The sequence below is a fragment of the Heptranchias perlo genome, chromosome 13 (genome assembly GCF_035084215.1).
Source record: "Heptranchias perlo isolate sHepPer1 chromosome 13, sHepPer1.hap1, whole genome shotgun sequence".
In the NCBI taxonomy this organism is placed as follows: Eukaryota; Metazoa; Chordata; class Chondrichthyes; order Hexanchiformes; family Hexanchidae; genus Heptranchias; species Heptranchias perlo.
Window position 1 is genome coordinate 34,933,398 of NC_090337.1, and position 14,059 is coordinate 34,947,456.

General features: G+C 42.4%; 1 protein-coding gene across 1 annotated transcript in view; it reads left to right on the plus strand.

Annotated features, from left to right (window-relative positions):
* LOC137331490 (guanine nucleotide-binding protein subunit beta-4) overlaps positions 1–14,059 on the plus strand; it is a 56,518-nt gene that overhangs the window by 31,126 nt on the left and 11,333 nt on the right. The window contains exons 2-4 of the mRNA XM_067995311.1: positions 3,646–3,749; positions 12,434–12,472; positions 12,570–12,676. Coding sequence (XP_067851412.1) covers positions 3,693–3,749; positions 12,434–12,472; positions 12,570–12,676 — 203 coding nt within the window. The 5' untranslated portion in view covers positions 3,646–3,692. The remainder of the gene's footprint in view (positions 1–3,645; positions 3,750–12,433; positions 12,473–12,569; positions 12,677–14,059) is intronic.

A 14,059-nucleotide genomic window follows, 5' to 3' on the forward strand; every position in this document is an offset into this window, starting at 1 on the left:
CAGGGCAAGCAACTTAATCTTCTAAACCAATCAGATTGAAGGATTGTGAAATTAACAGCACAACGACTGAGAAGGAAGTGCAAATTAGAGTGGGTGAATTCAATGTCAAATCAGGTATAGAGAGGGAAAGAAAGATTGGATTAAGAGAGAGAAAAGACAAAGGAAAAGTTAAAAATAAAATTTTAAATTTTACTTTTTAAAAAATCTCCAACAACAATTAAAACCTGAAGGAATGAGACTCCACACTTGTAATAGTTAATTTTCAGTGCCAGAGAGGTTAATAAGCAGTAATTAACACTTATCACATCGTTAAAAGGGTACTCAGACTGAAATGGACAAGACTTAACTTTCTGTGGTGAGTTTAGTTCGTATCCACCTCACAAATACAGCAACTTCATGCCATTCAATGTATTTCAATGGTGAGGCAGGCAGCGAGATGCTTTTTTCACAAAACTAACGACGGAGCGGTGCATCTTGGACAGCAATGTTTGGATATCCGCGTTTAACTGCACATCTGCTCCTCGTCTAAAGTTGCTGTACCATTTGTGCACAAATAACAGCGAGCGCCATTAGCCTCACTGTTATTTTGAAAGCAAAATCTGGGCCACTCTTGCATCTATCTAGTAAAACACTTGTATGCAAATGCTTGTCAAACATTTGTTGAATTTACCTCCCAGCATTTTTAGCAGTAAGTACTAACTAAAAATTACACATTTTGCAATTTTGTGCATGTAGGAATGAGACTAAACTTGTCGTTTTGAGTAGTGTGCGGAGATCCATTTTGTTGTGAAAAAGAGCTGGAGTAAAACCATGCTGAATGGTGGTAGATGTCTACTTCATTGTGCTATGGGAATCCGGAAGCTTCATATCAGCATTTGATCTATAAGGGGTGGGGTTATTTGAATAATTACCCTTCTTACACTGTTGTGAAATTGAATTTGCATTATGTTTCCTGTCACTGGTATCTGTCTAAACTGCTGGGCCTTGTTCTTATAATTTTTAAAATGCTGAACATTTAGTAGCTTTAATTCATTTTTGACATTTTTGAGATATGCAGATATTCAGTGAGAAAAGATCCTTCAGTTTAATAGCCTGAAATGTATAATCCTGTATAATTATAGTGTGGAAATCCTCAAGGGGGTTAACTGAGGACTTTTACAAAATTGTGTCTTTCATGAGTATATTTTTAAAATAATTGTATATTTGTGTTTATTTGTTTAGAGTTAGGCTTTGAACAAACGCTTGGCTTTAAAGCGTCTGTTCTAGTTTACCTCCAACTTCACAAAATACAATTGTGATTAGTACTTTAGATAGAAATTACAACTCTGAAACAGGCCGTTCAGCCCAACCAGTGTGTCCTGGCGTTTAATCTCCACATGAGCGGTACACCTAATCTTATGTGCTTGCCCTGTTTCCATATCTCTTTATTCCCCTTTCAACAACAACTTGCATTTATATAGCACCTTTTTAATGTAGTAAAATGTCCCCAGATGCTTCACAGGAGCGTAATCAGACGAAATTTAACAATGAGCCACATACAATATTAAGACGAGGTAGGTTTTAAGGAGTGTCTTAAAGGAAGAGGGAGGTGGAGAGGTTCAAGGAGGGAATTCCAGACCTTGGGGCCTAGGCAACTGAAGGCACGGCTGCCAATGGTGGAGTGATGAAAATCGAGGATGCGCAAGAGGCTAGAATTGAAGGAGTGGAGAGATCTTGGAGCATTGTAGGGCTGCAGGAAGTTAGAGATACTATCTAACCTATTAAATGTTCATATGGTCTCCACTTCAGTCACTAACTCTGGTAGTATATTCCACAGCCTCTCGACCCTCTGTGTATAAAGAAAATTTCTGCTATATGCCCTAAATCTCTCGGATTTGATCTTGTATCTGGTAACCATGGAAGGGGAGCAAGGCGCAACGTGCCTGGTCCATGTTTAATACTAATCACTGGAGCAGACATTTCAGCTCTAATTGTGAATTGGGAGTATGTTAATGAAACTCTGTCTTTAACAAGAATAGTAAAGATCTTCTAACTGTAAATCAAAATGATCATTCAGTGCATTTTATTTGTGTTTTGATGATTGGAAGACTTCAGGTCCAGCAACATTCAACTGCCCAGGCATGAGCAATCCATTTAAATATCCATGCTTAATTGCAAATTTCTTGCAACAACTTGGGGCTTCAATTTTGCTACAGGTTATGAAACGTTAAAATACTGGACTTCTTCTCGAACTTCAGCACACTGCAGATGAAGTATCAGAGAGGGTTGATGAAGGTAATGTAGTAGATGTGTATATGGACTTTCAAAAGGCATTTGATAAAGTACTACATAACAGACTTATTCAGAAAATAGAAGCACATGGGATTAAAGGGGCAGTGGTAACATAATTAGCTAAGGAATAGGAGGCAGAGAGTAGTGGTTAACATGTTTTTCTGACTGGCGAGAAGTATGCAGTGGGGTCCCCCGGGGTTGGATTGGCATTGAGACCATTGCTTTTCTTCTATATAAATGACCTGGACTTGGATAAAGGGAGTACAATTTCAAAGTTTGTGGATGATACAAAACTTGGCAACTTAGTAAATAGTGAGGAGGATAGTAGCAGACTTCAGGAGGACATAGACAGACTGGTGAAATGGGCAGATGCAATTTAATGCAGAAAAGTGTGAAATGATGCACTTTGGGAGGATCAACATGGAGAGGCAGTATAATGTAAGTGGGTGCAAGAGCAGAGGGACCTGTGGGTACATGTTCACAAATCTTTGAAGGTGGCAGGGCATGTTGATAAGGCAGTTAAAGAAAGCGTCTGGGATACTTGGCTTTGTAAATAGGGGCATTTAATACAAAAACAAGGAAGTCATGCTAAACTGTTATAAATCACTGATTAGGCTTCCGCTGGAGTATTGTGTACAATTCTGGGCATCACTCTTTAGGAAGGATGTGAAGGCTTTGGAGAGGGTACAGAGGAGGTTTACCAGGATGATACCAAGGATGAGGGATTTCACTTATGTGGAGAGATTGGAGAAGCTGGGATTGTTCTCCTTTAGAGCAGAGAAGGTTAAGGGGAGACTTAATAGAGGTATTCAAAATTATGAGGGGCTCAGATAGAGCAAGTAGGGAGAAACTGTTTCCTCTGGCAAGTGAGTCGGTAACCAGAGGTCATAGATTTAAAATAATTGGCAAAGGAGTTAGAGGGGAAATGAGAAATGTTTTCACAGATGGTTAAGATCTGGAACGCATTACCTGAAAGGTTGGTGGAAGCAGATTCCATAGGAACTTTCAAAAGGCAATTGGACATGTACTTGAAGAGGACTAATTTGCAGGGTTATGGGGAAAAAAACTAGGATGTGGGACTAAATTGGACAGCTCTTTCAAAGAGCCGGCACAGGCACGACTGGCTGTAAGATTCCATGATTCTCTGAGGATAAACATAAGCTGCATTTGTGGGATATATTTCCTACAATAGTGTGCATTTCTGAGAGCTTTGGGTTAAATATATTGTTGGTACTGTAGGGCCAGCTGTACTTTACATCTAACAAATCAGAAAAATGATTGCATCGTAATAGGTCATAGCGTTCAGAATGTATCCCTTTGTGTGATAGTTGAATGAATTTGAATAGCACTGATGAGAGATGTTTTGCTTTGTAGATCTGTTTCGTGATAGTGTGTGGACAGTGTGATACTAAGCCAGGACAATGAGTGAACTGGAACAATTGCGGCAAGAAGCAGAGCAATTGCGGAATCAAATCAGGGTAAGATTCTACATTAACTATGCACTCTTCAATTAAATTACATGCAGAACAAATGAGCCAAAGTTAAAATGCCACTCTTGACTGAAGGAAGTGCAAAGTCTCATAATTTGCTATCTTAGTTTGCTAAGTTTGAAGTTGCATGATCTTCCTGACCTAAATTGTGTGTGTCCTGCTTATTGTATTATAATTTAGTGTTTAAGTTCCTTGAAAAGTGAAACTTTTATCATACCCAATGTCCCCTGTCCTCAAAAAGTTAATGTGTTTTGGAAAATTTTTTAAACACATGATTTCCAATTCTTCCACTGCAGTTTTCTTGCTGCACCTTCCCTTAAGCCAGCCACTCGTGCTGTGGTGTAGTTCCATAGGCAGCAACCGTACCTGACCCTGGTAACTATTCATCTCTGATCCTGTTTAGAGAATGTTGGAACTGTTCAGCTGTGGAAATAATCACAACTGAGCCGAACCGAACCCTATGTTTGTGTAGCATCCATCTTTTTAGACTTCCAGCAAAAGTTGCTGGTTGCTGATGAGATGTAGGGATCTTGGCAGGCCATGCTGCAGGGAATCTTGCTGCTATTCTGGCTGAGATCAACTATCTTACTTGGATGAAACAGAAAATGCTGGAGAAGCTCAGCAAGTCAGGCAGCATCTGTGGAGAAAGCAAGAGTTAACATTTCAGGTCGAAGGCATTCATCAGAACTGGATGATGTTAGTGTTTGAGCAAGTATAGAGCCAGGGAAAGTGGGGGGAGGACGGGGAGGAGAGGAAAGAACAAAAGGGAAGGTCTGTGATAAGGTAGAGGGCGCGAATGATTAAATGACAAAGGGGATGATGGTGCAAAGCAAGGAAGGTGGTTATTGGACAGGTTAAGAAACAAAACATTGATCAGGAACAGCTGTAAATGGCAGCAGCAGAACCATTACCAGCCCGACAAAATGGGAGTGGTGGTTATGATCTGATGTTATTGAAATCAACGTGGAGTCCGGAAGATTGTAAAATGCCTAAACGAAAGATGAGGTGCTATTCCTCGAGCTTACTTTGAGTTTCATTGAAACAGTGTAAGAGGCTGAGGACAGAGAGGTCACAGTAGGAGTGGAAAGGGGAATTAAAATGGCAAGCGACCAGCAGGTCAGGGTCACGCTTGTAGACAGAGCGGAGGTGTTCAGCAAAGCGATCACTCAATCTTTGTTTGGTCTCCCCAATGTAGAGGAGACTGCATTGTGTGCAGCGGATACAGTATACTAAATTGAAAGATGTACAAGTAAACTGCTGTTTCACCTGGAAAGGAGTGTTTGGGGCCCTGGACGGTGGAGAGGGAGGTGGTGTCGGGGCAGGTGTCTCATCTCCTGTGCTCGCATGGGAAGGTGCCGTGGGGAGGAGAGCGGGTGTTGGGGGTGATGGAAGAGTGGACTAGGGTGTTGCGTAGGAGTGGTCCCTTCGGAATGCTGAAAGGGGAGGGGAAGATGTATTTGGTGGTGGAGGATAATACATTGAATGTGGAGGCTGGTGGGTTGGAAGGTGAGGACAAGGGGGGACCCTATCATGGTTCTGGGAGGGAAGGGGTGAGGGCAGAAGTGCGGGAAATAGGATGGACACGGTCGAGGGCCCTGATGACTATAGTGGAGGGGATTCCTCGGTTGAGGAAAAAGGAAGACATGTTGGAAGCACTGGTGTGGAAGGTGGTATCGTCAGAACAGATGCGACAGAGACGGAGAAACTGGGAGAAGGGAATAGAGTCCTTACAGGAAGCGGGGTGGGAGGAAGTGTAATCAAGGTAGCTGTGGGAGTTGGTGGGCTTATAGTGGTTGACAGCTTATCCCCAGAAATGGAGATAGAGAAGTCGAGGAAGGGAAGAGTCGGAGATGGACCATGGGAAGGCGAGGAAAGGGTGGAAATTGGAAGCAAAGTTGATGAAATTTTCCATTTTGTGGCGAGAGCAGGAAACGGCACCGATGCAGTCATCAATGTACTGGAAAAAGAGGTGAGGGAGGGGACCTGAGTAGGACTGGAACAAGGAATGTTCCACGTATCCCACAAAAAGGCAGGTATGGCTGGGACGCATACGGGTTCCCATAGCGACACCTTTTATTTGGAGGAAGTGAGTGGAGTCAAAGGAGAAGTTGTTCAGCGTAAGAACAAGTCCGGTCAGGTGGCAGGGGAGGGTGGTGGTGGATGGGGACTGGCTGGGCCTCCGTTCAAGGAAGAAACTGAGGGGCCTCAGGCTGTCCTGGTGGGGGAAAGGGAAATTAAAATGGCAAGCGACCGGCAGGTCAGAGTCACACTTGTGGACAGAGCGGAGGTTTTCAGCAAAGCGATCACCCAGTCTTTGTTTGGTCTTCCCAAAGTAGAGGAGACTGCATTGTGTGCAGCGGTGGGATTTGTGGAACATTCCTTGTTCCAGTCCTACTCCGGTTCCCTGAGAATTACAGACCAGTTAGCCTAACATCAGTAGTGGAGAAAATGCTAGAATCTATTATAAAGGATGTGATAACAGAACACTTGAAAGGCATTAGCGGGATTGGACAAAGTCATCATGGGTTTATGAAAGGGAAATCATGCTTAACAAATCTACTGAAGTTTTTTGAGATGCAACTAATAGAATAGATAGGGGAGAACCAGTGGATGTGGTGTACTTGGATTTTCGGAAGGCTTTTGATGACGTCCCACACAAGAGCTTTGTGTGCAAAATTAAAGCACATGGGATTGGGGGGAATATACTGGCATTGATTGAGAATTGGTTGACAGACAGGAAACAGAGAGTAGGGATAAATGGGTCTTTTTCCGGGTGGCAGGCAGTGACTCGTGGGGTACCGCAGGGATCAGTGCTTGGGCCCCAGCTATTCACAATATATATCAATGATTTGGATGAGGGAACTAAATGTAACATTTCCAAGTTTGCAGACGACACACAGCTGGGGTGGAAAGTGAGCTGTGAGGAGGATGCAAAGAGGCTCCAATATGATTTAGACAAGTTGGGTGAGTGGGCAAGAACATGGCAGATGCAGTACAACGTGGATAAATGTGAGATCCACTTTGGTTGTAAAAACAGAAAGGCAGATTATTATCTGAATGGTGATAGATTGGGAAAAGGGGATGTGCAACGAGACCTGGGTGTCCTTGTACACCAGTCACTGAAAGCGAGCATTCAGGTGCAGCAAGCAGTTAGGAAGGCGAATGGTATGTTGACCTTCATTGCAAGAGGATTTGAGTACAGGAACAGGGATGTCTTACTGTAGTTGTACAGGGCCTTGGAGAGACCATATCTGGAGTATTGTGTGCAGTTTGGGTCTCCTTATCTGAAGAAGGGTGTCCTTCCCATGGAGGGAATGCAACGAAGGTTTACCAGACTGATTCCTGGGATGGCAGGATTGACGTATGAGGAGAGATTGGGTCGTCTAGGCCTATATTCACTAGAGTTTAGAAGAATGAGAGGTGATCTCATCGAAACATATAAAATTCTAACAGGACTAGACAGACTAGATGCAGGGAGGATGTTCCCGATAGCTGAGGAGTCCAGAACCAGGGGTTACAGTCTCAGGATACGGGGTATGCCATTTAGAACCGAGATAAGGAGAAATTTCTTCACTCAGAGGGTGGTGAACCTGTGGAATTTTCTACCACAGAAGGCAGTGGAGGCCAAGTCATTAAATGTATTCAAGAAGGAGATAGATATATTTCTTAATGCTAAAGGGATCAAGGGATATGGGGAAAAAGCGGGAACAGGGTACTGAGTTGGACGATCAGCCATGATCATTTTGAATGGCGGAGCAGGCCCGGAGAGCCGAATGCCCTACTCTTGCTCCTATTTTCTATGATTCTATGATTTCCACTCCTACTCTGACCTCTGTCTTCGGCCTCTTACACTGTTCCAAAGAAGCTCAAAGTAAGCTCGAGGAACAGCTCCTCACCTTTCATTTAGGCACTTTACAACCTTGTGGACTCAACATTGATTTCAATAACTTCAGATCACAACCACTGTTCCCATTTTTTTTTGGTCAGCTAGTGCTGGTCATGGTTCTGCTGCTGCCATTTACAGCTACTCCTGATCAATCTTTTTTGTTTCTTAACCTGTCCCATTACCACCTTCCTTCCCTTGCACCATCATCCCTTCTGTCATTTAATCATTCATGCCCTCTACCCTATCACAGACCTTCCCTTTTGTTCTTTCTATCCCTCCCCGGCTCTGTACTTGCTCAAAAACTTGAACTCTTTAACATCTTTCAGTTCTGATGAAAGGTCTTCAACCTGAAACTCTGCTCTTTCTCCACAGATGCTGCCTGACTTGCTGAGCTTCTCCAGCATTTTCTGTTTGTATTTCACATTTCCAGCATCCGCAGTATTTTGCTTTTGATTCTCTTGGATGAAAAGTGTTTTTTTAAATTAAAATTGCCACTCCATTGCATATGCTCTTGTGATCATATTATTGATGTGGCTGGTCCAGCTAAGTTTCTGGTTAGCAGTGTCCGCATGGCTGTTGAAAGTGGGGGGTTTTGATTGTGCTGTTGAAGCTCGGAGAGGTTTGGACTTTTTCTTGTTGGAAATGGCCATCGCTTGACACTTATGTGGTGCGATTGTTACCTCCCATTTGTCAGCCCAAGTCTGGACGTTGCCTAGGTCCTGCTGGTATTTGCTGCTTCATTATCACAGAAGTTGTGAATAGAGCTGAACACTGTAGATTTGTCAGTGAACAGCCCAATTCCTGACCGGATGATGGAGAGACTTGCTCTAGAATAAATTGCTTCTTTGTAAAGTAAGCCACCTGTCTAGAGTCAACAGTTGTGAAATAGTGCTTACAGCCATCTGTCCATGTCTAAAACACATGAAAACTCACTCACATCCTACTCCCTAGTCCCATTGCTCGTGCCTCAACCCTGCCTTTTTTGGCCATGATGAGAATGTACAGCAGCACTATATCACTGATTTAAAATTTTCTCAATTTCAAAATTTTAAATGTTCAAAGAAATTATTTATACTTGCATAGTTAATTGCTAAATGTTTGACAGTTAACCTGTTTCAAATTGTAACCTATTTGTTTGTAGTGTTTAGTTTTACTGCCCCGGCACCGTTATGGTCTGGAGTCCCCCAAGGATCTATACTTGTCCCCCTCCTGTTTCTCATCTATATGCTGCCCCTTGGCGACATCATCCGAAAACACGACGTCAAGTTCCACACGTACACTGACGACATCCAGCACTACCTCACCATCACCTCTCATAACCCTGCCACTCTGCTGTGCTGTCAGACTACTTGTCCGACATCCAGTCTGAGATGAGCCAAAATTTCCTCCAATTAAATATTGGGAAGAGTGAAGCCACTGTTTTTGGTCCCTGCCACAAACTCTGTTACTTAGCCACCGATTCCATCCCCCTCTCTGGCCACTATCGGGCTCAGCCAGACTGTTTGCGTCCTATTTGACCCTGAATTGAGCTTCCGACCCCATATCCTCTCCATCTCAAAGACCGCCTACGTCCATCTCTGTAATGTCACCCGTCTCTGCCCCGCCTCAGCCCATCTGCTGCTGAAACCCTCAACCATGCTTTTGTTACCTCCAGACTCGACTATTCCAATGCTCTCCTGGTCGTCCTCTTATCTTCTATCCTCTATAAACTTGAGCTAATCCAAAACACCGCTGCCTGTATCCTAACACACCAAGTCCCATTCATGCATCATCCCTGTGCTCGCTGACCTACATTAGCCCCCTGTCCATCAACGCCTCGAATTTAAAATTTTCATATTCAAATCCCTCTGGCCTCGCCTATCCCTTTCTTTGTATCCTCCTCCAGCCCTACAACCCTCCGAGGGCTCTTGGCCTCCAACTCTGGCCTCTTCTGCATCCTCCACTTCCCTCGTCCTATCATTGGAAGCCGTGCCTTCGGTTACCTAGGCCCTAAACTCTGGAATACTCTTCCTAAACCTCTCCACCTCTTTCTCCTCCTTTTAAAATGCTCCTTAAAACTTACCTCTCTGACCAAGCACCTGTTCTAATGTCTGTTTCTTTGGCTTGGTGACAATTTTTGTTTGATTACTCCTGTGAAGCGTCTTGGGACATTTTACTATGTTAAAGGCACTTACATAAATGCAAGTTGTTATTTCTGGGAACTTTTTCCCCAAAGTTTATATCCTCAAGTTCTATGTGGGTGAGTTTTTTAAAAAAAACACCATTGGCCCTTTCACCGAGGCATCAATGCAGAATCTGTGTGGTCAGGGAACGAACAGTTCGCAACATATTAAAATGGGAATTTCAATTTCGTTTGCAGCCTCCATTTTTGGATTACTGAAATTAATTTGTTGCATTGCTGCTGAAAATCCTTCAGGATTTTTCACTACTGAGTTTGTTTCAAAAGTAGTTTTGTATTTTATGAACTAATTAGTAATAGCAATCTGTAGCTTTGTGGAGTTTTTGTGTTCTGTAAGCTTTTTCACGTCAGCTTTTTCCATATACAGTAGACTTCAGCTGACATTTGGAGGTGTAATGTGTCTTGGTCATAATGGAGGTCCACTTTAAATCAGTCCAACTTTTAAAGTTGTCTATTAGTCTAAGGGCTCAATATATGTTTTTTTGTTTTGCAGTAGTTATATTAAAAATCCCCAGCCACAATCAATCATTGTACGCTGGAGATTCCTTTTTTAGCTTCACTTCCAGCTATTTGTCCAATGTTTAGATATTCACTGATTTACCTCCCAGAGTCTGTCCCAATGCCTGTTGCCTGCTTAGCCAAATGTCACCTTGGTTTAGTGGCAATTTTGTTTACCTCTTAGTCAGAAGATCGTGGATTCCAGGCGTGCTCCAGGGACTGGATCACCCTTCAGTGTGGTCCTTGGGGGTTGCTGCATTGTTGAAGATGCCCTTTTTCAGATGAGATGTTAAACTGAGACCTTGCCTGTTTAGGTGAATGCAAAAAATCCCATGGCACTGTTTGAAGAAAAGTAGAGGACTTCTGATGTCCTGGCCAACATTTATCCCTCAACCAACATCACCAAACAAGTTACCTGGTCATTTATCTCAATCTTGTTTGTGGGACCTTGCAGTTGCATTTACCTATATAAATGTGACTACAATCTAAAGTAATTCATTGACTGTGAAGTATTTGGGACCTCCAGAGGATGTGAACGGTACCATGTAAATGCATGTTCTTTCTAATTTGTATTTCTATTTCAGATTGCCTTATGATAAGGTTGTGAATTCTAATCTTTTTTTTCCTCCCTCCCTCTCTCTCTCTCTCTCTCTCTCCTCCCCTCCCTCTCCTTCTCTTTCTCTCACCTCCCCACCATATATTAATTCCATGGGAATAGGCATCTATTGCAATCCACTGAAATAGATATAGAAAGTAGGGCAAGAGGGAATCCTAACTCAAGGAATGGATCTGTAGGGATTGCACAAGAAGTGGGTGAGACTTCCTACTTTTCTGCTCCTTCTGTAATGAAAAACTTGGGATGTAAGAGTGTAACGTAATCATTCTAGAGCCATCATGAGATTGAGTAGAGCCAAGAGCAGAGGGGTGATTGCAGAGATAGCAGTGCTATCTTGCAGCAGTCTATTTTCTGGTTTACATAGTCCTTCCATCTTACTTCTGATCATTCTTTGTCCACTGGTTATGTTCCACTAGAAGAAAAGCAAATGCAGAATTGACTGACTGAAAGTATTCACAGAAAGAGTAAGAGAATTAAACATACAGGAAAATGATTGGCAAAACAAATAAAATAATTAGATGAAAAAGAATTTAGATTTTAAAAGAAAAGAGATTAATGTAAAAATGAATGGTAATAGACTGTCATGATAGAAAGCAACGTGTTTGGTGCTGAACAGCTATACAAATCAAATTTAGTGCAGGTTTTTTAAATCTTAAAATGTGCCTGCTTTTCTAGAATACTGCTTTTTATGTTGAAGCTGACATTAGTAACTTAAGCTGCAGGTAGTATACCGATTATTCTTTCCTATGTATTGGAGGGATGAAAAACAGTAAATGCATGAGAACATGAAGTGGCATATGAGCAGTGAAGGCACAAGATTTATTCTCCTTATCGCCTACATTCTCGGTGCCACTCTAGCTCCTACCATCCAAGTGCTGCATGGGGGGGCAAGAATGTCCCCACCAACACTGCTCTGCCAGTGTGACTGGTTTTTCTCTACAAACAGGACTGCTCCTTGGTTTCCCTCTCTCTTCCCTTCCTTACCACCATGGCTGCTCTAGAACTAGTCCTTTCTTCTATTTTTCTTTCTCTTCCCTTCCTCCCCATGCCCCTCAAACAACCCTTGAGTTTCTTCCATAGTGCAGCTCCACGACTCCTATCTTGTGCTGCTGCTCTGATTTTTGAACTTTGCTGCTTGCTGTAATAGGAACTTCTGATCTTGCAAGAAATTCTACCACAGTGTGCTGTGGCATTCAAAATGAGAGCAGCAATAGGAGGTAAGCGTCCCGGAGTGACGCTAGAGAGAGAGCGCGCAGAAGACTGGCACTAATTTTTGACCACAGACATGCAGTCTGTGCTAATTAAACGTTTACTTTCAAATGTCCAGGTCAAATGTGTGAATTACCTAATCCAGGAAGGTTATTTTATTATCATGGTGCTATCACTATTAAAAAAAAAGCCTAATGGCATTGAGAGCAGCATCTTAAGTAGAGGTATTGGATTTATTACTTGTGTTAAATATGAAGTAAGTAAAATTTTGTTTGTCATTGCAGGATGCAAGGAAAGCATGTGGTGATTCCACCCTAGCCCAGGTAAACACATTTAATGGAAAATGGGCATATAGCTTGTATTACATTAGTGTTCTTTACCAGTTTCATAGAAGTACAGCTAACTCAATTTTATTTCTAGATCACAGCTGGTCTGGATTCAGTTGGTCGGATCCAAATGCGCACAAGGCGTACATTGAGGGGGCATTTGGCTAAAATCTATGCCATGCACTGGGGATCAGACTCAAGGTCAGTGCTTGAATGTTGAATCTTAAGCGTATGGTTATTATATGATCGGTTAGCACAATAACTGTAACAATTATAGCTCACATATTTATCGTGTTCATTGTGATGCTTGCGATGAATCAGTAGCACTGTTGACAGTGAGTGATCAGCAATTTTTAGACTGCATTCAGCTAGAGGCCACTCGATTCCAATGGCATTCCTTTGTTTTATTTTCAATGGCTGCTATCTGGAGTTCCTCTTTGCTTTGGTGCTTTTGAAATTTGCACATGCCAGACTAATCCAATAATATCTTGCAGTTATAATATCTAGAGGAATTATTGCAATGGTGCACTTATTGAAACAGCTCAGTGTTTTACAGAAAGCAATGATGAAAATAATGTTGCAACGATGGACTTTTGCAACATAATTTTACCACTGACTCTCCAAGTCAGATTGTGGTTATCTATGATCTCTAATGGGCACTGTATTGGTCAGTGGTAACCAACAGGTACAGTACATTGCTAAAACCAGTCTACTCATTAAAGGAAAAATGTTATCCTGACATTATAGTGATGGGAATTAATTAATAGTTTACAGCACATTTTGATGCTGTTTAATCAGTTTTTAGTTAGAACATAAGAACATAAGAAATTGGAGCAGGAGTAGGCCAATCGGCCCCTCGAGCCTGCTCCGCCATTCAATAAGATCATGGCTGATCTGATCCCAACCACAAATCTAAAGAACACAAGAAGTCGGAGCAGGACCCGGCCACATAGCCCCTGGGCCCTCTCCGCCACCCACAGGGCATTGACCGATCCGAACTCAGCTTCATGTCCAATTTCCTGCCCGCTCCCCATAACCCCTAATTCCCTTTACTTCTAGAAAACTGTCTATTTCTGTTTTAAATTTATCTAATGATGTAGCTTCCACAGCTTCCTGGGGCAGCAAATTCCACAGACCTACCACCCTCTGAGTGAAGAAGTTTCTCCTCATCTCAGTTTTGAAAGAGCAGCCCCTTATTCTAAGATTATGCCCCCTAGTTCTAGTTTCACCCATCTTTGGGAACATCCTTACTGCATCCACCCGATCAAGACCCTTCACAATCTTATATGTTTCAATAAGATCGCCTCTCATTCTTCTGAACTCCAATGAGTAGAGTCCCAATCTACTCAACCTCTCCTCATATGTCCGCCCCCTCATCCCCGGGATTAACCGAGTGAACCTTCTTTGTACTGCCTCGAGAGCAAGTATGTCTTTTCTTAAGTATGGAGACCAAAACTGTATGCAGTATTCCAGGTGCGGTCTCACCAATACCTTATATAACTGCAGCAATACCTCCTTGTTTTTATATTCTATCCCCTAGTTGATGTAATAAATCTGTTTTTCAGATTTGTAATATAGTGTCAT